Here is a 26,334-nt window from a genome sequence, read left to right as displayed (position 1 = left end):
TACAAAATAAGAAAAAATTTCTCTCCTCATTCACCATCTCATTTTCTTCGTCAAAATTTGCTGAAGGATTTGTTTCACATAACAGTCTGGAAAGCTGGCGTATATCCAAACTAACACAAACCCCAATTTCCTGTTAATAGCAGATTTGGATATGACTACTAGGCAGGCTATAGTTGTGCTTTTTCTCTCTGAGTTCCACAGTCCTGCAGTGAGGTTTTAAAGTGCTCTGGCATGCTATGTCACTGACAGAGAACTTCCTGGGCTGGAGGGTGGTGAGACACCCACCAGGGACAGGGAGAATGACCTTCTCCTAGAAAGGTTACTCCAGTGTGGGGGAGGGGAAAGAAGGGGAGATAGCCCTTAGGCTAACCTATCAGTATACTTCAGGATCGAAGATACTGCTAAGCAATGACATGGGACAGCTAATTAAGATCCCATGAGTCCTGTGGTTCTGTCACTTTGATTTACATCTCTTCTGCAAGGACCTTTCCTTTTTATTTTTCCCAGAGAAACCTGACACAAGCTCTTCAAATTCTCTCCTAAAAGAGTTACTGTAGGAAATATTTTAGAGACAACTTAGACTGTAAGGTTTTATGCTTTTCTATTAAAATGAAGAGGTGTGAGATCAGGAGAGGTAGAGAAGGAGGCAAAAAGTAAAAGTGGAACTGACAAACTGCACATTTCCTCAAGATTAGTCTCAAGCTATGTATTTTTAATGGAAACACCACAAAAGCAATGATCTGACCTTCTCGTTGCATCATATTAGAAGGTGCACGGTGTTGGTTTGTTGTATTGGTGATAAATTTAATCACTTGGTTAAGGCTGTGTCTGCCAAGTTTATCCACTAATAAAGTTACTTTTCCCTCCGATGTTAGTAATTTGTGGAGCAGTATTTTGAGACAACGTAAATATCCTCTTTCTCATCAAACTTTCATCAACTAGTTTCAATTCTATTGATGTTTTCCCAAGTCCCTCTGTTTTTCCATACTTATTATTTGGTATTTTACTGTAAGAAACAACTTTTCTTTCTTCCTATTTGTATCAGTAGGGATGCATGGATTTTTGCTTTATTCAATGCATTATAACCCATTACTATTATTTATTTTGATGCTCAGACTGTCCCAGATTTGGCCGGTGGGAACCTCTTTAAGCCAGCTTCTGTGTAATTGGATAAGTCCCCATCATTCTTTGACCATTTCCTTTACGGAAGACGATTTGCTGGGCTCATCTTGTACTTTCCCTACCCCAGGAGTGGAATCTCTCTTTTCTCCAAGGAGCTCTGTGTAGGGTGTATTTTTAAAACACTGGTCTTGGATAGTGGTTGCAAGGCATCTGTATTTCTCACTTCTGGTTGGTAAATCAGACTCTTGTGAATTTGGTTAGCATGAAGAGTTTCTCTAGCATTTCAGCCACCCTCAGTGAGACTGTGTAACCAAGGGGCAGACTCCGGACTGTGGTGAGTTAGTATAATCAGCTATGGGGATGGCCAGCTTGAAGCAGCTTTGGATTTCCAGTGCAACGTACGGCTCTGGCATCTAATGTCCCACCAGAGAGCCTTGGGTTCAGTGAGGAATGCTTGTGAATGCTCTCACCAGGAGGAAGAAAACTAAGAGCTCATTCCAGGCTCCAGAAATTGAGGTGACTTACCTGTTAGGACTGCTTTTCCTGTTAACCTCGAGTTCTGAAGAATAAGGAAAGATCCTCCCACTTAACCATTTGAGAACTCCCAATCTCCAAGATCACAGACCGCTGAAATACTCCACTGATGAGGCAAGTCTGGCACATTTGACTTTATTTGGTGGGTTTTTTTTTTTTTGTGGAATGTTGAAATAGTCCAGTGAACTCCTAAGATCACTCTTAGAAATGAAGGGTCCTGATGCTTCTGAAATAATAATGCCAAGTTTTCCAATTCTGTTCCAACTGCTATTCTACAGGGCTTTAAAGGTGCTGTGTCTTTTTCAATTTGCACATATTTGAGAAACGTTTCTCGAAATATTTCAACTTAAAGCACTGACGAAATGAGGATAGAAACAGAAACTTGTAAAAATACATCTTTTAATAAACATCAAGTACAGTGCAGTTTTATCGAGGTTTTACATTGCAGTTTACAGCAAACATAATATCTATTATAGTGTATATTTATTTACAAGTAAAGTAAGCTCAGGGTTTATTTTCTCCCATGGTTGGATAAACCAGATCTGGTGGATCATACTACATTTAAGGTTTTCCAAGCTTCTGTAAAAGGCCTTTAACATTAAGAGACTTGTAACAACAAAAAAAGATACCCCCCATCACAATGATAGACTGATGAATGCTCAAAAGTTATTAAAAAGAATTATAAATACTTGATTTCCTTTGATGGCTTTGAAGAATAGCTCCTGATAGCAAATCTGAAATATTAACGACAAGGGAAACAACTGTTCCTTTTGCCAAGTGAATCTATAATAAATACTAATTAGAGGCTACAAATTATGAAAAGAATCCGAAAGATTCTCACAGGAAAAGTTTAACATTTTATATACATGATCCCATGGACTAAAAACTGTCTAGAATATTAATGGCTGAGTCTGCTTTTACCATTGTTTATACAAAGAATGATGGAATTCTTGACACTTCTGGACAATTTCAGTGAGAGAGGGGACAGAAATTAATTAGCAAAGGGGGAAATTAATATTAATCTCAAAATTCTACCTGCCGCTGTCTTGGAACGATCAAGACTCAGCTATATCTGAGAAGAATTAAAAGAACTGAAGAAATCAGAAGCTATAGCTAAGAAAACCATAGTTTTGCATGCTTTCAACTGATGGCATTTAAAAATTATACAACTGTATTTACTTGCTATATACATAAACTAGTGCTTGGAATTAGAAACAAAAGTACCATTTACATCCACAGAAGTACCAGAAGCATACTCAGATTTGCAAAAGAGGCACAATAATCTGTTAGCCATGCAACTAGCTGTCTGTGAATTTTGTGATGGGTAACAGAACAAAATCCCCATGAACATACTACTAACGTGTAGCAAATTACATCAAATAAACAGCTCAAATTCATAAGGGTAAACACCCAATATCCCTGAATTTCTAAGCATTCATCTCGGTGTTAACATGGTTTCCTCTAAATGTTACCCCATTAGAAGAGAGACTTTAAATATTCCTCCCTCTTTAATACATCGTCATACTTTCAGAGGTGAAAAGGGAACTATTTAATCTTTACCACTTTTGCCCATCCATTCTTATGAATCTGATATCATGTTATTACAGTGTCTAGGCTAATGTAGGTGCTCTAAAGGATCCAACAAACTGAATTTCTGGGTTCTAAATATTGCTGGTATTGTACAATAAGCCTGTCTGCCAGAAAGCCATGTCTCTGGGTGAAATATATTCCTAGATCAATGACTGAGAAGACCAGCTGTCACTGAAGTCAGACTGTTCCCTAATTGTCAGATAACAGTTTGATCTTCTCTATTAAATTAAAATTTCTTAGTAGATGGGACCAGATCTCATACTTTGCATGTATCCTCTATAGCACCTAGTAAAATGTTGGGCAAAGATATATCCTCAAGGAAATAATCAGTGATGGGGGCAGGGACTGAATCAAGGGTGAATGCGGTCATGCTGAAGCCATGCCTCACTTCACCCATCACCCAAAAGGCACTCGCCAGAATGAATCTCTGATGTTGTCACTGAAGAACAGATGCTTGTCCTCTACCACTGTCTAAAGGAGAACTAACCACTCAGGCCTCTTTATTTCTTTCTCTTAGTCACTAAGAGATTATACGTGGGCATGAGTACCACATGGTGGATCATATCTGGAGAAAAGTTTTTCTGCCTCAGAGAAAGCACCAATCCATCACATGGCACATTTTAATAATACAACTTATAGAACTATTATCTTTTAAAATTATGTTAACTGTTATCCATACTAATAGATATTTTAAATGTTAGGCTTATTCTCTCTGATATCACTTAAAATACATTTTATTTTTAAACACAGGCATGAGGTAGAAGATAAGAACTCACAAAAGAAAGTCATCTTCAAAATACCGAACTCTGTTCAATACAATTAGCCCCGAGAAAAAAGTAAGAAAAGTTACAGCCTAAGCTGGTAGACTGGCTACTGTTAAAATATTACCCTTACCTGAAAAAAAATTTTTAAGTTGAAATTGCCCTTTTTTCCCAATTTAAGGTATTATAGCAAAAGGACAATACACATTCTGAAATACTCATAAGGATCGCTTATAAGAGCTTCTCTTAGCAATCATTTTTACTATGTTGCTCTAAATCACCTCAATTGAGACACAGGTCCTTTCCACCCAAGTAACTGATCAGATATCAACCTGGAGGTTAAAAATCCTTCTAGCATAAGAAGATAAAAGGAATGATTCACATTTAAATATTGTACTTTTCATAAAAACTAGCAGCACTTCATCCTACTAAGACATACTAATTTGGCTTCACTGACTGATCAGAAACAAAGGAAAATGTATATAGGTCCAAAATAGCTCCTTGCACAAGGGAAATGTGAGGCTACAAGTTTTCTTTAGCAACTATTTCCCCACTAGGTGGTGTGTGAAACTACTGGGATGTCGATTTCTATGGCAGAGAGGCGGGAGCGTGCTGAATAGGGCTGTGAATATGTATGCATACTGGGAGGATGGGAGTACAGTGGTTGCCAGAAAGGAGAAGGCAAAGATTTGCATGCACAGTACCAAATAAACAGTAGAAGGGAAGTCGTAAACAAGCCCCCAGCACTAGCAATAGTGACATACACTGCATAGTCAAACATAAAGACTGGCTCGAACTTCTTGTTCAGATGGATGTTATAAAAGATGACCCAGATGGATGGGGAGAGGCTCACAGTACCTGCCAGGAAAAACAGCAGCCCGGCCACCAGATGGCAGCCGGCACTATTGACCAGACACTTGGCCAGTTTGATGTTAGGCACCGAGGACCTGAAGGCAGTGTTACACATTCCAATCAGGCAGAGCAGCAGGGCCCCCGTTGCAATCAGGATGCTGAGGGGCAGGGCAAACTGGAGGACCCGCAGGTCCAGCTGGTCAACTGATGAGTACCAAGTAGTGTCGTACATCAGGCAGTCATTGCCCCCGTCGTACCGGGCACACTTCACCCACAGGCCTGTGTAAACAGTCAGGTTCTTCTCATTTCTGTTGAACGTGATCAGTCGTAATTTTCTCCAGTTGGGAAGCAGAGTCCCCGCAAAGAGGCCTGCTACCGAGGCGATTCCACACAGGAAGGAGAGGACCGTGGCTGCATGGACATCCCGACAGCCCATGGCAGGCAGGCTTGTGCAGTACTGCCAGTCAGACTAGGGGGTGACACACAAGAGGACAAATCATGAGGGGACAATAGGAGAGCATGGTGCTGACTGGAAACACAACCAATGACATCAATGCAAACAGGGAAATTCTGTCCCTTGTCTCCTCTCCATGTACAATATGAATGTATATAAGCACACATGCATGTGACCTCAGAGCACAGCTGCACACACACACACGATTGCTTATTACTGCCTGGGTCATATAGCAACTAAAGTCTTCACACATGAGTATTTTTCTACACAGTGAATCAGAGGAACAACGAAAATAATTTCAGATTCTCTTAACATCACATCAGAAATTCTCTCAGTTGTCCAAAATCACTCATTCAACAACTACATATCAAGCACTTTGATGCGTCAGACACTCAAATATATAGGGTCAAAGCACTCATCAACCGTCAACTACAAACAACACAAATGTGGCTTCAAATGCTCACGCAAATGTAAAATGAGACCAGCATAAAAGACAGAGGCATAGGGAAAGAAGCACTACAGGGCAGCAGAGTGGTTGAGGGCAGACTCTCAGCCAGACTGCTTGGGTTCCAATCCCCAATTACTCACTTACTAGCCAAGTGACCAAAGTCACCTTGGGTCAACAACAATACTTCTGTGTGCCTCATTTTCCTCATCTGTAAAATGGGAAAAGTAACTGTGCCTACCTCACAGGGTTTTCTAAGTATTCAATGAGTTAATATAACGTCAAATGCTTAAAGTTACATCTGGCGCCTTATAAGTGTGATGCAAGCGTTAACTACTTCTCAGCACTCAGTGATCAGCTCAGTGCTTGCTATCCTGGAGCAGTTCAAAGAACATCTGTTGAATAAACGTTAAATTAAAAAAAAGCAAACATCTCATTCCTATATACCAGGCATACCAGAAAATCACAAAACGTAAATAAGACTCCTCTCCAATGAGTTACTCAAACGAAAAAGAGAGAACAAAGGTCCCTGAAATTATTCTACTCATCTACTTCCTGACTGGTTCAAGATGACGGGCATGCATTTCAGGTTATTAAACTATTGGTTATTAGTTATTATACTAATATACTATGACTGGTTAGTCTACTATTATTGCTCATATAAGATGAACACAAAGATTTCTGAAGAAATGACAGCCTATCTCTATTAATGCTATTATAAGGAAAAAGAAAAAAAGTAGCCAGGCCTTTCATCTCAAATTAAAAGGCTGTGTTCTTTTTCTGTATATGACAAATTATAAAAACCAGTATATTATTCAGCTTTATTTCTTCAAGAGTTTGAAACTCCCTCTCCAAACACCACTCCAATGTATTTTCTCTGCCTTCCATCATGCCTCCTATGAGACAACAGAACAGACTATTTTAATTTACTATATATTTAATGCAATCACATGAACTAGGAATAATTTTACTAGCAGAAAACATATACGTATGTGTACATACCTATACACACACATATATATAAGTGTACAATATAAAAATCAGAGTTTAATAAGCACAAGTGACCATTTTTTAAAGTCCTCAAGTTAAGCATAACTAGTTCTAAGTTTCTCTGTTCTTAGTTTAGTACTTGTTTATCATGTTGTCTTCTGTCAATATTACCAAAAGTAGTAACTGTTTAAGAAAATGTTATGGATGAAAATACTTCAAACAGAGGAATTATGGTCCTAATTTATTTTTTTCCTGCAAATTTTAAATGCTTAATTTTAGCAACCAACCAACCACCTTAGTCCAACAATGGAAACTCTGGTGCAAGTTTGAGGATGTTTACCCTGGAAAATGCCACTACTGTTGTCAGTCTCTAGAATCCAGCTTCCTGTTGGTTTCTGCTCATTCGCCTGTCCCCCCAGTATACTGTAAGTAACTTGCACAATGCCTGGCACAAGAGTCATTTTAGGAATATGTGAATAAATAAATAGTGGGCACCGACCCAAGGCCACAGCAACTCACAAAGGTAGGCTATTAATGACGTAGAACTGGACAAGAAGTAGCCATTACTAAGCAATCATTCATTCAACAGGTATTTACTGAGTTATCTAGCACATGCAAAACACTCTGTTAGGCCCTAAAGGGACAATGAGGCCATTAAGATCTGGACCTTGCCCCAGTGTGTTAACAGTCAGACTGAGGGAAAGAATATGCTGTTTTATAAGAACTCAAAATGCTGACAATGAAAGAGATGTCTGATTATTACATATCAAGTGATTATTGTTAGATATTAAGCAAAGTGACCCGATAAGATACCTGTTCATAAAAATGTATCATTCAGTGTTAGAGAAAAACTGAGCAATGAAAGAGAATGAAGATTTAATCAATGTTGTGAAGACGTAAGAAAAAGGTTCCCCCCCAGTTTCTTTCAAAGCTTCAGAGCTCCTTCAGATAACTCATGCAAAGTCCTAACCCAATCACAATTCCTTCCTGCTTTCAGAGGTAGGGGACAAATACTTGGGAGTATCAATGTAATTGAGATTTCTTCAACCAAGCTGCCCTGTACCCCTGATTCCTACAACGCAAATGGAATGAGAAACAAGATCAGTATGAATGACTCTGTTATTGATAAATAAATTTCTGTAGTTCTTAGCCTACAGACTATCAAATGACACTAATAAACAAAGGTGGGTCAATAGTCAATATCTATTTCAGTATCAAGTGTGTTCAAATTTATCCTGCATCAAATCAGTACAAGTGTTATATCAGTCCCCTGAATTTGCATCTGCTGAAGTATTCTTAGCTCAGATCCCAGAGACTAACAGTCCTATTTGAGAGAGCCAACAAATATACCATGGCATTTTTCAGAAGGGAAATACTACTAACCTCTATTTAACTAAATTTCAGTCTCAGTGCTGGAATTAATGTCCCTGCTCTTTGTAACTTTCTTTAGTTGCTTTACTTTTTATACCCTGCTCTTAACTCCACATATGTATGATTTGATGGTAAGTAGTATATCTCACTAGAGGGATGAAGTAACATTTTATAGGGATAGTTGGGAGAAGGAATATGTTTAGTGATTTAAAACTGAAAGATAATGCTGATTCTTAGAGCTATACCAATTAATTTTGAATCTGGAATAATTTTTTCAAAGGCAAATCTGATCATTTCACTACATTTCTTACCATTCAATAGCTTCCTATTGAATCGCTTCCTCAGAATGAAGTTTTAAATCCTTCCTATAGTTTCCAAAGTTTTAAATCTCACCATTTGGTTCCTGCCAGATTCTCAATCTCCTTATTGTGTCATTCTCCCACCTTACATATTACAGTCTATGTAGCCATACTGCTTTTCTTTTAACTTCTCAAATTTTGTTTTTCAATTTGGCTAAGGGCTTTTCTCATTGCTGTTTTTCCTCCTAGAACTTTCTTAATCCCATCCTATTCTTTGCTTAGCTAACTCGTACTCATCTTTCTGGTTTCCAGGGAGGCTGGCCCTAAACCTCCCCTCTCCTCCCCCACCCTTCACCTTCCCCTCGCCCCTAGTTACACGCTCTGGCTGCACCTTCGTACTTTTTTTTTGGTAGCAGTGATTATGCTTATATTCCCTGTTCAGTGTTTATCTTTCTCACCAGACTGTAAATTTCAGAAGGACAGAGAGCCTTCTGTTTTATTCACTGTGTCCAACACTGGCACATAGAAGACACTCAATTATTTGTTGAATGAATGCACGAACAAACAAATGGAAGGTCCATGTGAGTATGGTCAGGACACAGAAAGTTAAAAATTTGCTCTAGGATCAGTTCCACTCATTTCATTCATTCATACTCTGTGTTTTGAAGCCTTCAAACTGCTTCTAGAATGTGCCCCTGCTTTCCATTCTTTATTGGCCAAAGCCTCTCATTTTAAAAAATAAAGTTCATTTTCTTCCCCCAGAAACTTCCTAAGAAAGATGAGGCCATTCCCAGGTATTTATATAGAGCCTATGCTTCTAGAAACACATATCTAAGTTTGGCAACATTGGTTAACTTCCACAGTGGTTAGAGATTCGATCAATTATGGCTCTGTTGATTCTCGTGTTTTCAACTTAACAGGTATGTTACATACGGGATTCGCCCCTTGCCATTAAGACTGGTTCATATATCAAATTAATGTCTGGTTATCAAAGTTAGCAAAAATTTATTATATTTTTATTGATATTTCCTCTTTAAAATATTTCTCCCAATGAGGAAAAACCATCTTTTTGCCATATGAAAACCCCTTATTAGCGACTGCAGCAAATGTGCAAGGCTAAGAACACACTTTAACAATCTGAGGAGCACCCATGAACACTAGCTGGCTGACAGTCTTGAGCTGGGTTGTATATACAGATGTGTCGGCTGGCTGTTTCCATCTGGGAGGCAGCTCAGTATTGTAACCCAGGCAACCCCAAGACTCATATGCCAGTCATAAACTACCATTTGCAAACTGGGAAAGTCACCTATGTCCTTTGCATCTTAAATTTCTCAAATGTTCCCTAAGGTAGCTGTGAGATCACAAATAGTAAAGCCCTCTGTAAAGCAGAATAGGGTCAGGAATTTAAGTCTGTAATGATTATTGGTAGGTTTATCTGAGAGCATTCTCTCTGAGAGTAGTTACTGACTAAATCAGACAAGAACTCTGTTCAAAATACCCACTTCACATTTGTCATCTAACTGTTCCACAATGACTTGCAGAGAAGTAGATGGATAAATCTTTGTACAGCATTAAAGGTTATCAAAGATATTTCAAATAAAAATATTTTCAAAAGAATATCTTTCCTGTGGTTTGGAATAGAGTTCAAAGAAGTTTGGAGCAGGAACAGTGGCTAACAGCTTAAAGAATTACCGGATCCATTATTGTACTTTTTTCAGGAACAATTCTAAGGAATAGCTACATAAGAACACATCTGTAATAGCAGCTACATTAATCCTTGGTAGTAACATTAGCAGTCCCTTCTACCGTAATTTGGGTTTTCTTAGAAACTGGAGATCATCAACATAGCACTTGCAATGGAGGTCTGTTCTATAACTTTATTCTGTTAAACAACAGAAAAAAGTGTCATCTGATATGTGGTAGCAAAAGAAAGAGATATAATCAAGGAATGTACTTACTCTTTGAGGTACTTGATAGTTCTAAAACAACTTTAATCAACTTAGAAGAAATATATGCACATCTGAACACACAGCACAGATGATCTGGACCTAAAGAAATAGGAAAAGTACTCCAGTTAATATGGTACTAGTTTAAAAACTCAATTTGAATTCACAGGGCATTAGGAGAAATAATTAGCAATCATCTGAAACCAATGAAACGTTAAACCAAAAAAGGTGGTCAGTGAGTTAAAAAAAAAAAAAAAAAAGGCAGTTTATTCTTAAATTCACACAATATCTATATGTGAGATACAGAAGAAAAAAATTAACCCTCATTTTGTGATTCGAGAAGATAGGAAAAATAAGGATAAAAGTCACTTTACTGTCCTGGAAATAGATGATCAATATTTAATGAATTTTTTAGATCCTTTCATGACTATAGTGAAAGAATGGAGGGCCGATGAAACACTGATTAGTTGTCTTGGCATAAACGACATTCATGATGCTTCTTTTATACCTTTTAAAAGGATGCTGACAACAAAACTAGTCCAAGTTGATTCACACTGTGCCTCCTAAAATTTGCATCTAGAATCTTTTTTTGAGTTTATAGCTCCACCAATAGCTCAACCCACCATTTAAACGTTTCCATATATCTTTCTTAAGCATCTTCCTCTTCAAACACTATCTACCTCAAAGAGGAGGATGAGAAGGAAAACTTGTAAACACCTGAAAACTTCCTGGGTTAAGGCTGTATCACTAGCCCTACTACGATCATTAAGTAGAATGATGTTCCCAACAGTCTGCACAGAAGTGATTTCAATCAGGTGGTTTTTTTGCTTTTGCTTTTGTTTTTCTCTTTTCCAGATGTATGTGTAGGTTGGTTTCAAGCACAACTGCTCACTCCAAAGTTAAGTGAAATCATTTTTATAATAGAAAACACACAACAGGATCTCTGAGCAATCTTTTTTTTTTTTTTTTTTTTTTTTTTTTTGTGGTACGCGGGCCTCTCACTGTTGTGGCTTCTCCCGTTGCGGGGCACAGGCTCCGGACGCGCAGGCCCAGCGGCCATGGCTCACGGGCCCAGCCGCTTCGCGTCATGTGGGATCTTCCCGGACCGGGGCACGAACCCGTGTCCCCTGCATCGGCAGGCGGATTCTCAACCACTGCGCCACCAGGGAAGCCCTGAGCAATCATTTTTAAGTGGGGTCACCAAGTCTGGCTTTCTAATGTCGTGACTAGCCTCTTGCAAACCCTGTAACACAGAACTTGGGCTTCAGAGGAAAGCAAATCAAGCTTCCAGAGAAGCCTTCCCTCCCCGCCACCCTCCTCTCACTCCTTTTGAGCTGTGTCCTCAGGAGCACCAGAGCGAGCTGAAAAAAGGAGGAAAAAAAAAAAACTTTCCAGGTTAGAACCAATGGAAAGAGACGGCAACAGTGACTATGAACACTCTCAGAAAAACCCATCTCTGCAACACTGAGTGGGTTGAACAGTGAGCAGGTCATCATTACACAACCAGCATGAGCTGCTGATTCAAAAATAGCAACCTGCAGCTCCACACCACACACCGGCCAGGCCAGCCCCAAGCCCCTGGCTGCCCCGACCAGACACCTAGACATTTTCATAACTCCTGGGTCCAAAATAATTTTTTAGAGCTCTACCAAATACCTCCTCACTCAGTGTTCACGTCCGCAAATGTGGTCAGCATTTTTCAAGGCTAAATGACTCCCGTCGTTTAAGCAACCTTACACAAAATCCTCAGCTACTTATGCAAAAGACCCAGAAATTGGAACATTCTGGACCAGACCTACCTGTTTCTCACAGCCAGAGCATTTTACTCGCCCACACTGAGGAACCTCTTAGAGCGTCTCTTTCTCCGCGTCCCAGGAAGTGCGTTCCCAGTGAGCCACACCAGAGGCTTCTGGGACTCGTAGTCAGGTTCCCTAAACCAGAATGTCCTGGATGACTGGGAGACTACAATTCCCAAAATCCACTAGGCCGGCAGTCCCAGGCAATATCCTGGGACCACCTCCCGCCCTCTGCTCCGCTTCCCACCTCCACCATTCCTCTAGCACCTTCAGTTCCGGCCAGATTTCAGTTATAGGTCTAAAAAACAGTTAAAGGAAACAAAACTAAAAACAGTTTTGAGTTGGGTACCCAAGTAAATATTTCCCACTAAATGATTTATTTACCACTTTCAGTGGGAAAAGGGGATGGAGGGTCAGAGTGTTTTTTTGTTTTTATATCATTTTTTTTCCCATCTGCTGTTTCTCAAGTAACTTTAATTCAAAACAATCAATATGGCATTGAGGCATATTTGGAGGTGGCCTGCCCTGGGCAGATGCTTAAGTGTCATGATCACATATACACATAAATGGAGATAAAGTAAATGTGGCAAATATTGATAATCGTTAAATCTAGAGAGAGTTAAGTATGCGGGTGTTCATTGTACTATTCAAATTCTCTGTACCTTTGAACATTTTCAAAATAAAAAGCTTGAGAGGGGCTTCCCTGGTGGCACAGTGGTTGAGAGTCCGCCTGCCAATGCAGGGGACACTGCTTCGTGCCCCGGTCTGGGAAGATCCCACATGCCGCGGAGCGGCTGGGCCCGTGAGCCATGGCCGCTGCGCCTGCGCGTCCGGAGCCTGTGCTCCGCAGCGGGAGAGGCCACAACAGTGAGAGGCCCGCGTACCGCAAAAAAAGTTTGAGAAAAAAGCATCATAGTTTTAAATGAAAGTAAAGGATGGCATCCATCCCCATCCCACTCTGCCGCTGTATGACCTTGGGAAAGTTAAGTAACCTCTTTGTACCTCCGGATCTCATCTGTAATAATAATGTATTTATATCAGAAACTATGGTGAGGATTAAATGAGTTACTATACATAAGACAGTATACGTGTCTAACACACAATAAGGACTTTACATATTTGCTATTTCCATTTGACATTTTTGTGTTGCTCTAGTAACGGGACTATGTGTTAGTAATGAAAAAGGCTACTATCTGTGCACTGCTACCACTTTCTCATCTTCCGTACTGCTTCAGAGGATGTAAGGTGATTTAAGGCCGGAAACAATCAGATCCCAAAGCCAGACCTAGAGATGTAACAATGGGAAAGAGGGACAGCATTGGGTGGTAAAAGGATCTCTGAGTACAGAAAGGCTCTGGGCTCCAGGCCAGCTCTGGCAATAGCAGATGGATGATGACGATATGACACAGGATTCTTTGCTCTGAACTTCAGTTCCCTAATCTATAAAACTGAATTGAATCAAATAACTGTGTACAAAATCATTTTATAATTTATTTCCCAGTCATTGATGACTACCTTGTTAGCAGACCTTAGCTGAGATGTATATGTAGTTGATAATACGTGTTTTTAAAGCTATAAAAGGAAGGGAAGACAACCCTATTTTTAAGACTTATTGATCAAGTTCAGGTCTATGGTTAGCCTGCTTTTGGTATGGAAAAGATGAAATGAAATACTTACATGCCCTAGTGGGACTAGAATGTTGGAATATCATTCTCAGAAGTATTTAGGTAAGACTTTGAGCAATTAACAATCCTGGCTTCCAAGTTCACTGCAATATACCATTCATCTCCAAAATTCTACCAAGACTCTCATTTGGTTATTCTATTAGTTTCCTATTGCTGCTTCAACAAATTACCACAAACACAGTGGCTTAAAACACCACAAATTTATTACCTTACAGTTCTGGAGGTCAGAAATCTGACAGGGTCTCCCTGGGCTAGAATCAAGGTGTCAGCTGTGTTTTTTTCTGGAAGCTCCAAGGAAATCTCCTTTTCCTTCTACTTCTCCAGTTCCTGAGGACACCTTCATTCCTTAGCTTGTGGCCCCCTTCCATATTCAAACCCAGCAATGACTGGTTGAGTCTTTCAACATCTAAATCACTTCACCCTACATTCTTCTGCCTCCCTCTTCTAGCTTTTAAGAACCCTTGTGATTAAAATTGACCCACCTGGACTACCCAGGATACTTTTTCTATTTTATGGTCATCTTATTTGCAACCTTAATTCTGTAACAGAGCATATTCAGATTCCAGAGAGGAGAAGGACATCTTTAGGGGACTATTATTCTGCCTACTACAGTCACTAATAACCTCTTTCTGCTTGAATCCAAAGGCTTCTTTTTGGTCCTAATTCTCTTCCACCGGCTTCAGGTCCACATTACACAATTCAGACCACCTTTTTCCCCTAAACTTTTCTTCCTTGTATATGGAAACATCAGCATTTCTACCTTTCTTCTAGTTTATCTGATTAATTCACTGTCCACCAGCTGCTTTCACTTCTTCACATAAAGATATCTTAACTGTTTCCTTACATATATTATCAATTAAAAAAATAATAGATAACACTGAATATATACCAAGCACTTTTTCATGGGCTCTCTAATTTAATCATCATAACCTCATATTAATGACAAAGAAATTGAGATGCAGAAAGGTTAAATAATTTGCCCAAAGTCAAGAAGTGGTTAAGTGGTAGATCTTCCTAAAAGGTGGCTGTCGCTATTCAGAATTCTCCAGACTCAGGACAGTTTTCTATTTTTGGATTTCTGCCTCTAGGATCTTACTTAAATCGAAATGCTCATTGAAGCTATTCCTGAACTTGAAATGACCTCATACTATTCTCTTTGCTCACTCAAATCCTACCTACCTCCCCGCTGCTCTGAATATTTGTATCTTCTCTAAACTACATAGTAAACTACATAGTTCAACCTCAAATTGTAAATTAACTTGCACACACTGTTCCTTTTCCATGTGTTAGTCATATCTCACCATAGTATTTCTCCAACTCCATGACTGAAATTCAGCAAATTTAGATTAATGAAAAAACCCATAAACTTGTTTTTAGAGGAGACTGTCAAATAAAAATAATAGATAACATTATAATTGGGAAGTTGGCAAGTACAGTTGGGAAGTAAATTTTTACTATTAGTTGGGAAGTGTAGAAAGAAAAGAAGGGAAGGATTGTGGGTTGAATATGTCCCTCAAAAATTCATCTACTGAAGTCTTAACTCCCTCAGCGTACATCAGGATATAACGTTATTTGGAGATAGGGTCTTTACAGAGGTAATCAAGTTAAAAAGAGGTCCTTAGTATTAGCCTTAATCCAATATGACCGGTTTCCTTAGGAAGAGGGGAAATCTGAAGACAACCTCACACACAGAATGCCATGCAAAGATGAAGGCAGAAATTGGGGTGACGCTTCTATAGGCCAAGGCACGCCAAAGATTGCCAGCTAACCACTACACGCTAGGTGAATGGCATGGAAGATTCTCTCTCCACAGCTCTCTGAAGGAATTAACCCTGTTGGCACCTTTATCTCCAACTTCCAAATTCTAGAACTGTGAGACAGATTTCTGCTGTTTAACTCCTCAGTTTGTGGTACTTTGTTATGGCAGCCTTAGCAAGCTAATACAGGAAATAAGGGAAGAAGGTTCTGGATAAATCAAGCAGTGAGATGTCACTTTAAAAACTGTTAGGTCGGGCTTCCCTGGTGGCGCAGTGGTTGAGAATCCGCCTGCCGATGCAGGGGACACGGGTTCGTGCCCTGGTCCGGGAAGATCCCACATGCCGCGGAGCAACTAAGCCCGTGAGCCATGGCCGCTGAGCCTGTGCGCCCGGAGCCTGTGCTCCGCAACGGGAGAGGCCACAACAGTGAGAGGCCCGCATACCGCAAAAAAAAAAAAAAAAAAAAAAAAAAAAAAACTGTTAGGTGAGCGAGCAAGGGCACCTGTTTCTTGTTTTCGGTTCCTCGTGCTGCAGCACACAGAACAAGCTCCCTCTTGCTTGAAAAAACAAACTGTTAGGAATGTGTCCTCTACTATAACATAGGTAGGAAAACAGCACTTGTTCCTGATCTTTAATGAAGTTACTAGTGAAGAGTGGAGGGAGCCAGGAGGGGACAGGATTGTACAACAGAATTGGTTTAAAGTACAATAATTGAAGGCTTTTTCCTGGAATTGCTTGCAGGTGTTTTAAATCTTTTGTCTTTTACCATGCCTATTACCCCTCCTCCCACCACCACTATTTTATGTATGGATTTTTTTTAACATCTTTATTGGAGTATAATTGCTTTACAATGGTGTGTTAGTTTCTGCTTTATACCCCGTTTTTAAAGAGAAACCTGTATGTTAAACATTTGATGAATGTGTTAACAAATTTGGGATTGTGACATTAATGGTTCTTTTGTGAGTTTTCTGGTTCATATTTTTATAGGAAAGGCCAGGTGTGCTCAATATTGTTCTTATTATTTCTCTTGACCCTGGGAGTAGTACCAGTTCACAGAAAGATTTGTTTTTGAAGCTGACGCTCAATTATTATGCAGTACTCTTATTCCCCCCCATTAGGATTTGGTTGACCAGGGGCTTTTATTTACTGTATCATTTAATCATGCTTCAAATCCATCCAAAGCCATAAGCTTTTACTCAATGTCGGCTCTTGATTTAAGATATTCAATCTCCCTCAATTTGTAGCAAACCATATACAAATAAAACTGAAGGTATGTTTTAGCTTTATAATCATATCCTTTTTCTCAATATAAGAATATTACACCATGGCCTTTCTAAAGCCTTTTATATAGAAATAATACCAATAACAATGTTTGACAACAAATAAGAAAATGAAGGCACTGGTTAGAAGATACTGACAATTTCAGAAAAATATATTGAAATATGTGCCATGAACAAAGGAAGCTCTTGTCCTTTGCTTTCAACTTTCAATGCACTCAGAGTTTACAAAATAAATAGGAAAAAACTGCCTTGTTATATTTGCTCCAGAATTAGTTGTAATATAAATTGCATATCCTGTTCTTCAAATTCCAAGTATTTCAAAGTAAAGGACACGATTCAGATAACACCTATGCTTCACATAGCTTGGTATCTGGGTACCCCAAAAGATTTCACTTCTATTATGAACACATTAATAATACACACAAAGGAGATTACTTCCTTTGAAGTCTTCCAAATACCCAACAACTATTAATTAAGCAACTGTCTTACAATGAGAAACAAAAAAATTTTTTTAAATTAGGACAGCCTAAAATTAGTGGTTAGTTATAGTCAGAAAAGGTAGCTGAGATTGCCACTGGCTTCTCATCCAACTGAGGCAATGAGCCCACCTTTTACTCCTAAGTTATCCTCAAGGAAATACTCCAACTTTCCAACATACATACTTTTCTTTCTTTTTTTCCTCCTTTTCTCATTTCTATTACCTATTTGATTTTGCTTTTCCTTCAGCTGGCTTGTGACACTCACTCAAAGCTAAAAAGAGTCCTCTGATACTTGCCCTCTACTTGCTACCTCCGATCACAAAACAGAAAATAAATAGAACGCTTCCCTGAAATATCTCTTTAAGAAAAAAAAAAAAGATATTTTTCATTATTAAACTCTGCAGTAAAGATTGTAGAATGTTGTCTGCCAATATTTATCAACTATGTTTACCTCTTAATTCCCAAGGTATATAAACTTTTGTAAGGCAAATACTTTTTTGTAATTATAAAATATTTTAGATCACGAAAAGGTTAAAAAAAAAAACCAAAACAGGGCTTCCCTGGTGGCGCAGTGGTTGAGAGTCCGCCTGCCAATGCAGGGGACACGGGTTCGTGCCCCGGTCCGGGAGGATCCCACATGCCGCGGAGCGGCTGGGCCCGTGAGCCATGGCCGCTGAGCCTGCGCGTCCGGAGCCTGTGCTTCGCAATGGGGGAGGCCACAACAGTGAGAGGCCCGCGTACTGAAAAAAAAAAAAAGAAAGAAAAAAAAAAAAAAAAAAAAAACCAAAACAGTCATGTACCTACCATCCAACTTAACAATCTGGACTTATGTTGCCATATTTTTGAAATTGTCTTTTGTATAAAGTTTACCAATTTATATTATTCCTCATTTTCATTTTGTTTTTTAAGCTATAACTTGTAAGTATATTTCTATGCTGTTGCTTTGAAACATTATTTTTAATGTACCTTAATGGTATACAAATTTCTTGATGGAACTTAACTTTGTTAACTGAATATTTTATCTGAACTTTGCAAAAACCCTGTGAAACTACTTGGAAAATTCTCCACATCTTTGTGTACATTTTTAGCAAGAAAAACAAATCTGTAGCTTTCATTAACTTTCTCTGACCTCTATCCTCACAAAGCAAATGAACACTGAGCTAAAAGAAAACATAACTTTACAGGAAAACATAACTTTATAGGAAAACTAACTGGATAAATCCTGAAATAAAATACCCTTGACCTAATTTTGCCCATTATGAAAGCAGGTTTTTCCCCTTGATTATATAATACATGTTTACCACTTAAAAGAAAACATTTATTTTACAAAAAGGTCATTTCGCTATGATAAATAATATGGATATATATTACAAAAAGAAAAATAGGTTTCTGAATTTTTTTTTTCATAGGTGAAATCTTCAGAGCACAGATCCAACCTCACAGTACGGTATACTTAATACTTAACAGTGTCTGGTAGCATAAATTTGTAATTTACGATGGTAAATGACTCTGAAATAGCAAGCTCTGCAAGAATGACTGGGACTTGCTAAAAATTTGTTAAATACAGTGTATTGATACCCTGGCCATTCAGTACTATAACAATTAAGGATCCAATTAAGGATTCAGTACTATAACAATACTTTTTAACAAAAAAGTATTAAGGACAAAATAAATGGCAGTTAAAATATTAATTTCAAAATAAATCTTTAAGTGTTTAAAATTTACTTTTTATAAAATAAAAAAGGAATTCAGATTTTCTTCTTTCATATACAATAAAAATCAACCATCAGATAAAGGTACATAGAGTACACTTTTGGTAAGAAGAAAATACAAATAATGGAACATTTTAGTGAGTTACATAAAATGTTTCAGTTAGTTGTGGAGTAGTAACCTGGGCAATACAGACACAACAAATAAGCTACAATTCGTCTTAGTCCTCAACACACATCTACTATCCTTTGCCACAGCAAAAAATAAGATTATGGTGTCAGAAGTTCAGAAATTCACCTGATCAAACTGTCATCACACTGCTACTTGTTCATACTTAGGAAATAATAGAAGTGAAAAAGAGAAAAATGACACTCAAGTTATAAATGTAAAACATACCCAATATGAAACATGGTCACTATGATCAGTAAAGATGTTCAAATTCCAAACGCTTTCCTCACTCCTACTCCTTTGCTGTAAAGTGCTCTAATCCTCTGCAGCTTCTGATGTTGAACGTGAGATCCATGAGGGCAGCAGGTCCTGTCTATTCTCCTTAACACTGTACATGCAGAGCCTCGCACAGTGCCTGGCACAGGGGAGACACTCAATAAATAGCCATGCAATGAAAAGAAACACAAGAAAAGCCAGTGCTGGGGACTGGGATGGGAGGTGGGAGTGGGGAATAGAAAACAGAACAAATAAAAGTGAAATAACACTTGTAAGAAGTCACTCACATTGTCATATCAGAAGAAATTTAAGTAGAATGATAGTGCCATTTTTAGTTAATACTTATAGCCACATGTTAAGGCTTCACTTAGCCTTAAATTCCAAAACAATTCCTAATAGTTTAAAAGTAGCACTGAAGAATAGTTTTTAGAAGCTCATTAACTTGCTACTATTTTGTAAAAGCCAAAAAACCTTGGAAAGTCTTATATGATGAACTCATTTAGGCAGAAAGATATATGCATTAAAAAATTCTGCAAGAACACGTGGTTTTCTCTGAGAACTGGAGAGCCTGATGCAGAAAGATGGGAACTCTATATGCTTTTGCACTGTTTAAATTTTATTTTATTTTACAGTTAACATGTATATTTTATAATAAGATGCATTAAGAGAAAATGTATAATATGGTATTTTTGAAAGTCAGGCAGAAATTTAGAAATTATAATCTCCTGAGAATATACTGATGATGGATAATACTGTTTAATATTGTACTTCCTATTAACTCTCCTTACTAAAATATGAAAGTAGACAGTGAAACAGACTAGGACACAATAAAATGAGACATACATCAGTGCGTCCAAAGCAAGAAAAAAATACTCTTATACTTAAGAAAAATTTCCAAAAGCTGAAATCACTAAGATTTATCTACTGATTATCAATGGTCTTTATTATCACTGAATATGTTCAAATTTAGGGTTTGAGGTTTTCCAAAAAAAGAGAACTATTATATATTTAGTAGAACCAGGTAATGACAGACTTAAAGACAAACAAACAAAACCTAGTTGCTCATAAGGAATCCTTTATATAATTAAAAAAATGATCTCACTAGAGACATATGTACAGGAATACTATAAGATTTTTATTATAGGTGAATTGGCCATAAAATTATAAACTGTCATTTTTAACCCTCAGTTACTTTTTTTTACTGTTGATAGACTTAAGTACAAAACATCTTTAAAAAGTATGGTTCTTGAATGATGGCATATACACCAGGTTAGTAACAACTAACCTTCTAAAAAATATGTCTGTGGAAAAGCTTCCAAATGAATGCAATTTCAATATCACTTTTAACAGATTTAAGTTATATCTATTCTGGCACTAGTAACAGCATTCTTTGATGGTAGCTCACTATAAGATATTGTATTAGAAATACGTAAATTAAGCAACTGCTTCTTATGATATGCATCATTTTCCTGGTTGGTGTGTTCATCCAGAGATTTCCTTATACAGTCCTTTAGTTCATCAATTCCTTCCCCAGTAACTGCAGAGATGGGGATGATGTGTTGGAACTCCACGGTCCTCTCTGGAATCATGTTTTTTTCAAATAAATGCAAAAAATCTGAAACATAAAACACAAAACTATGCTGATTTTCACTGTCTTTGAAAGTAAGTCAAAACTATGCTAGAGGTTTGATTTGTGAACCAGTGAACCGAAAACTAAGCATTTTAAATTTCTTTTTTCCTTCTCTTTCTAATAAGGTCTCAGAACCTTTGGTTTTTACTAGTGACAATGGTAAGGTTCTTGGCACATGACAGGTACTTAATAAGTATTTGTTGCATGAATATATTTTAAACAAAATTAAGTTTAAGTAAAAGATGAATCACAGAAGATGATTTACTTAAAGAAGCAATAAATTTTGTTTTGGGGGCAGTTCAATAAAGTAAGACAACATAGATTTTCTGAAAGAACTTTCCTATAACATAACATCATTTGTGATTTGGGATATTCTAGCTTGCTTCAGCACACAGGTGGCCTTTAATTGTCCTAATGGCTTATCATCACTGGTGCTATGAGCCATACTAAAATTGAAAAGAGTTCAAGGAGTTCTATTCATCATTTTAGATGAATCCAATCTATCTCCCCACAGGGGCTGACAGCGATTATATAACTTTTCCTTCTTCCCTGCCACCAAGGCAACAGAAGTAGGGATGCCATACTGATGGGATGGATCAACACTGACATGAACTGGAAAGGCTGCCTAAAAGAGGTTAGCCAAACCAACACAGAGCTTGGATTCTGAGATTCATTTACCCCCAAGGAAGTCTGAGAGGCTAACTTGGGAATTATCACTGAGGGGACTACATTGTTTTATGATGGTCCAAAATAGCCACAAACTCCTGAATTACCCTCCCTTCTGGTACCTCCTCTGAAAATTCCCTTTTCTGCAAGATCAGCCAGCAAATAGATCTAATGACCTAATAAAGCAAACGACATTAGAGAATAAAGGTTTATTTATAAACATTCCAGAGAATATTTATATCCCAAAGTAACTTATTAACTCAAGGACAGCCCAATATGTAAATTATATGGGGTGGGGGGTAGATTTTGAGAGGGGAGAGAGGATATTCTGGTGCTGCCTGATAGTCCTAGTACATTCTAATTTAGTTTCCCCAATTTTTATCCCAAGGATAATAAGAGAGATTAGGTCTATTTAAAAACATGTTAACTACTTACCTTCCACCCTACTTTCCTCATTTGTGCAAAAGGTCCTCTACTAGACTCAGAAAAATGAAAGCATCATCACTGTAGGATAGAGAGTGTTCTGCAAAGGTCTATACTCAAAACTATGGAGAATCCCTTTAAATTTCTTTACACATAATGGTCCATTTAGGAACAAATTTCAAACAAATCCTTTTGGAGTAACAGCATCTATTATTCTGTACCACACATACATAGTGACTCAAGTTCTTCAGAGATCTACAGACCTGGCACTGCAAAGATACATACCTCTTTTTAGAACTACTAGCTCTGTTTTAAAATTCATGATGTACTAGGGGAATGAAGTTCTAGAACTGGTGAAATATGTTAACAGACTTCACAGGTAGATGCTGACTTTATTCTCTTCTGATCCAAATCCCATTAACTCTTTAAGAGTCCACTTTAACTTTTAGTTCTTGATGATGCCTGACATTTTCAGCTCAGATTAATCTTTCTTTCCTTCTGTCTCCTCTAACTTATTGTCCATATCACACATTCTGAAATGGGATATTATTTTTTACAGTGTTATTTAGAAGTTTCATATGGTATGTGTTCTTTCTTCAAACATACTTTTTTTTTAAGAGTAGCAACTTTCAGTTTTCTCTTCCACTGATTATAGTACCTAGCACTCTCTGCAAATAGCAGGTATTCATTAAATTGGCACTAAATGAATGAATGGGTTTACCTTTAGGATTCTGGAGTTGGTTCATCAGTACATGGAATTTATCTTGGGCATCTGGCAAGTCCATTTTATTAACTGCCAGGAGCGCAGGTTTTGTCTGAAGTTCCTCTCTGTACAACTCCAATTCCTTTAAATCAAAGAGAAAAACCAAATAATTTTATTAAAATATCTATACAGATGACCTATTTGGTAATGTCTTTATTTACTTTATAGGCCTGGGTAATCTAGGGCCCATTCTCACCTCTGAAATGCAGTAAGTCCCACTAACCACAAAACTAATTAACAAAGGAAATGCAGAAAATGCTTACTAGTTAAGTCATGTGTTAGTACATTTTAACTCACATGACATCCTAGAGACAGTTGTGATTTTGTGCCTAGAGCCAAATACAGATATCTGGATGTCTAGTAAGCACATAAATAAAATTCAGAACTAGATAGTGAAGCACATAAATAAAATTCAGAACTAGATAGTGACAGCTTAATGCTATACCTGCATTATTCTTGGAAAAAGTTAAGTATGCTTAGAAGTAAATTTTTGTGACTATGGATTAGGCAGTGGTTTCATATATCTGACACTAAAAGCATGAGCAAAAGAAAAAATAGACAAAGGGGACTTCATTAAAATTTAAAATTCCGTACTTCAAAAGACAACCTAAAGAAAGTGAAAAGACAACTGAAATAGGAGAAAATATTTGCAAATCATATATCTGATAAGGGATCTGTATCTAAATTACAAAGATCTCCTACAACTCAAGAATTAAAAGACAACCCATTTTAAAAATGGGCAAAGAATGTGAATAGACATTTCTCCAAAGACATACAAATGGCTATGAGCACATAAAAAGATGCTCAACATCATTAGTCACATTTCTCAACATCATTTCTCATTAAAGAAATGCAAATCACAAGCACAATGAAATACCACTTCATCCCTACTAGGAAGGCTAAAATAAAAAGACAATAATGAGTGTTGACATTAATGTGGAAAAATTGGAACCTTCATACATTGGTAGTAAGATTGTAAAATGGTGTAATGCTGCAGTCACTCTGGAAAACAGTTTGGCAGTTCCCCAAAATGTTAAACATAGAATAACTATATTATCCAGCAATCCCACTCCTAGGTATATACCCGAGAAATGAAAACATATCCACACAAAAACCTGTACACAAATGTTCACAGCAGTGTTATCAATAACAGGCAAAAAGTAGCAAATGAAATAGGATATAAAAGTCCTGAAGATAAACAACATCATGTTGTGTTAGAGAGAAATCATTGGCTGGATACAGAATTTATGGGGTGTGGCCAGGGGTGGGGGGAGGGAGGAGAACAATAGAGATACAGTGCTTGGTAAGAACCCAACTTTGCCAGACCTCATAAACCATGTTCATGTTAGACTTTAACCTAACAGCGATGGGAGACCATTGAAGTGTTTTAAGCAGGGAACAAACATCTGCTTGGTTCTTTAACAAAGATCACTCTAGCTGTCATATAAAACATGGCCTGGAGAGAACTAAGACTGGAAGCAGGGAGATAAGCTGGAGGGACTTAAAACATTCTAGTAAGAGGGGTTGATGATTATAACAGTGTGGGTGAAGATAAGTAGCTGCATTTCAGAGAAATTTAGGATATAAAACTGTCAGGGCTTGATACAGGTGGTAAGAAAGAATCACTACCACCCAGGTTTCTGGCTTACATATTCAGTAAAGTTCTGGGGGAAGCTGGAGAATTAAAAAAAAAAAAAAAAAGAGTTCAGTTCTATACATATTAAATTTGAGAAGTTAATGGGACATCCAATCAAAGATGTCCAATTGGTAGCTGATCTAAAACATAACCAAAATATCTGAGTATCAGAGAACCTAAAAAGTAGGTTCTTAGACTATTTCTCAGTAAATAGTCTAAGAAGTAGGAATAAAAGTTAAGCAAGATACAGTCTGAGAAGTATGTAACAGGGATTTGGAATCAAGGAAGGTTTTATTGATTACAACAGTTTGAGGAGCAGGTGAATATCACAAAACTGGAGACAGAAAGTTTAGATAATTCTTTAATTGACATCAAAGCTTTAAAAAGTAGAGTCAGGGGCTTCCCCGGTGGCGCAGTGGTTGGGAGTCCACCTGCCAATGCAGGGGACACGGGTTCGTGCCCTGGTTTGGGAGGATCCCACATGCCACAGAGCGGCTGGTCCCGTGAGCCATGGCCACTGGGCCTGCACGTCCGGAGCCTGTGCTCCGCAACAGGAGAAGCCACAGCAGTGAGAGGGCTGCGTACCGCAAAAGTAGAGGCAGACTATATATTTATTCGAATTATCATACGTTATTCCATACAGTCCTATGTGCCTACGTATTAGACCAGATATAAAACAGAAAACCTACTTTTGAAAGCAGTAGTATGGTTTCAAAGGCAGTTCTGTATTGAGTTTGGGAAGAAAGCTGAAATCCAGAAACATCAACCTAAAAAAAAAGGGGGGGGGAGATTGCTTTTAACATAAGAACAACAGCTGTACAATTCTGTTTTGAAATGTTTTACTCACTCAAGCTAAAAATAATTTCTCAATCTATACTGGTAATTTAGTAATTTGAAATCAGAGAAATTGATGTTTTAAAATAATTATAATTATTCTGATAAAACCACAATCATTAATGAGAAACTAGTACAGATTAAACCATTTATACCAATATAGACAACCTCATATATAACTCAACACCAGAAATGAAGTAGGAAATTGATCCTATATAATTTAGTAGTATATTGAAAATCTTAATGAATTAAAGCTGACAAGTATGGCCAAACTTTCATCTGACATAGTAAACAATGCCACTTCCATCCCTATATTATAAATAAAGATTACTAACTGTATCTGACCCCTATCTAAATAGATTTAGTGGAATAATATATGCTGCTACTTTATCTTTAAATGTTATTATTATAAAAAATATCTAGGAAAACTAAATTCACTGGTTCTCATATTCATTTAAACATTACATTGATATGCATATGACTTACAACAAAAAGTAGTTGTTTAGTTCTTTCTATATGCTTGAGGAATTTGTGGCCCATCCCTTTGTTCATATGTGCTCCTTCTATTAAACCAGTTGCTGTGATAAAAAAGAAAAATTAAATTAAAAAACCAGCGAGAAGTAGTGAGACACAAAACTAAGGGGCTTTCTCCTGGCACACTCCATTCTAATTTACAACCTAGAACACGACTTCCATGGAGGCTCTGTTGCCTCAGTAAGCTGATTTGGTAAAGGAGAACTGCTGCCGCCTTGTGGCCGTTTCTCAAAACAGCAGCTTTTAACCCGGCGCTGATGGTCACTTGATGTTCCACATAATTGCAGGCCTGTAAAGGGCACCTGCCCCCAAAACAAATCCTTGGGTCGTGAA

The 26,334-nt window shown here is 37.8% G+C and overlaps 1 protein-coding gene and 1 long non-coding RNA gene across 2 annotated transcripts; both read right to left on the bottom strand.

Annotated features, from left to right (window-relative positions):
- Positions 1–2,038: 2,038 nt before the first annotated feature.
- Positions 2,039–12,246, bottom strand: CLDN12 (claudin 12). The gene is made up of 3 exons (XM_059074262.2): positions 12,164–12,246; positions 10,377–10,466; positions 2,039–5,328 (listed from the first exon to the last, which is right to left on the bottom strand). Exon 3 carries the CDS (start codon positions 5,293–5,295, stop codon positions 4,561–4,563), a length of 735 nt encoding a protein of 244 aa, XP_058930245.1. The 5' UTR covers positions 5,296–5,328; positions 10,377–10,466; positions 12,164–12,246; the 3' UTR covers positions 2,039–4,560.
- An 8,516-nt stretch (positions 12,247–20,762) lies between these two features.
- On the bottom strand, positions 20,763–26,036 carry LOC131763059 (uncharacterized). The gene is made up of 4 exons (XR_010842214.1): positions 25,954–26,036; positions 25,323–25,400; positions 22,956–23,079; positions 20,763–21,130 (listed from the first exon to the last, which is right to left on the bottom strand). It is a non-coding gene; the product is annotated as an uncharacterized lncRNA (long non-coding RNA).
- Positions 26,037–26,334: the final 298 nt, after the last annotated feature.

This window comes from Kogia breviceps, chromosome 9, assembly GCF_026419965.1.
Source record: "Kogia breviceps isolate mKogBre1 chromosome 9, mKogBre1 haplotype 1, whole genome shotgun sequence".
NCBI classification, from domain to species: Eukaryota; Metazoa; Chordata; class Mammalia; order Artiodactyla; family Physeteridae; genus Kogia; species Kogia breviceps.
Note: the sequence above shows the minus strand (reverse complement) of the source record. Positions and strands in the feature narration are given on the sequence as shown.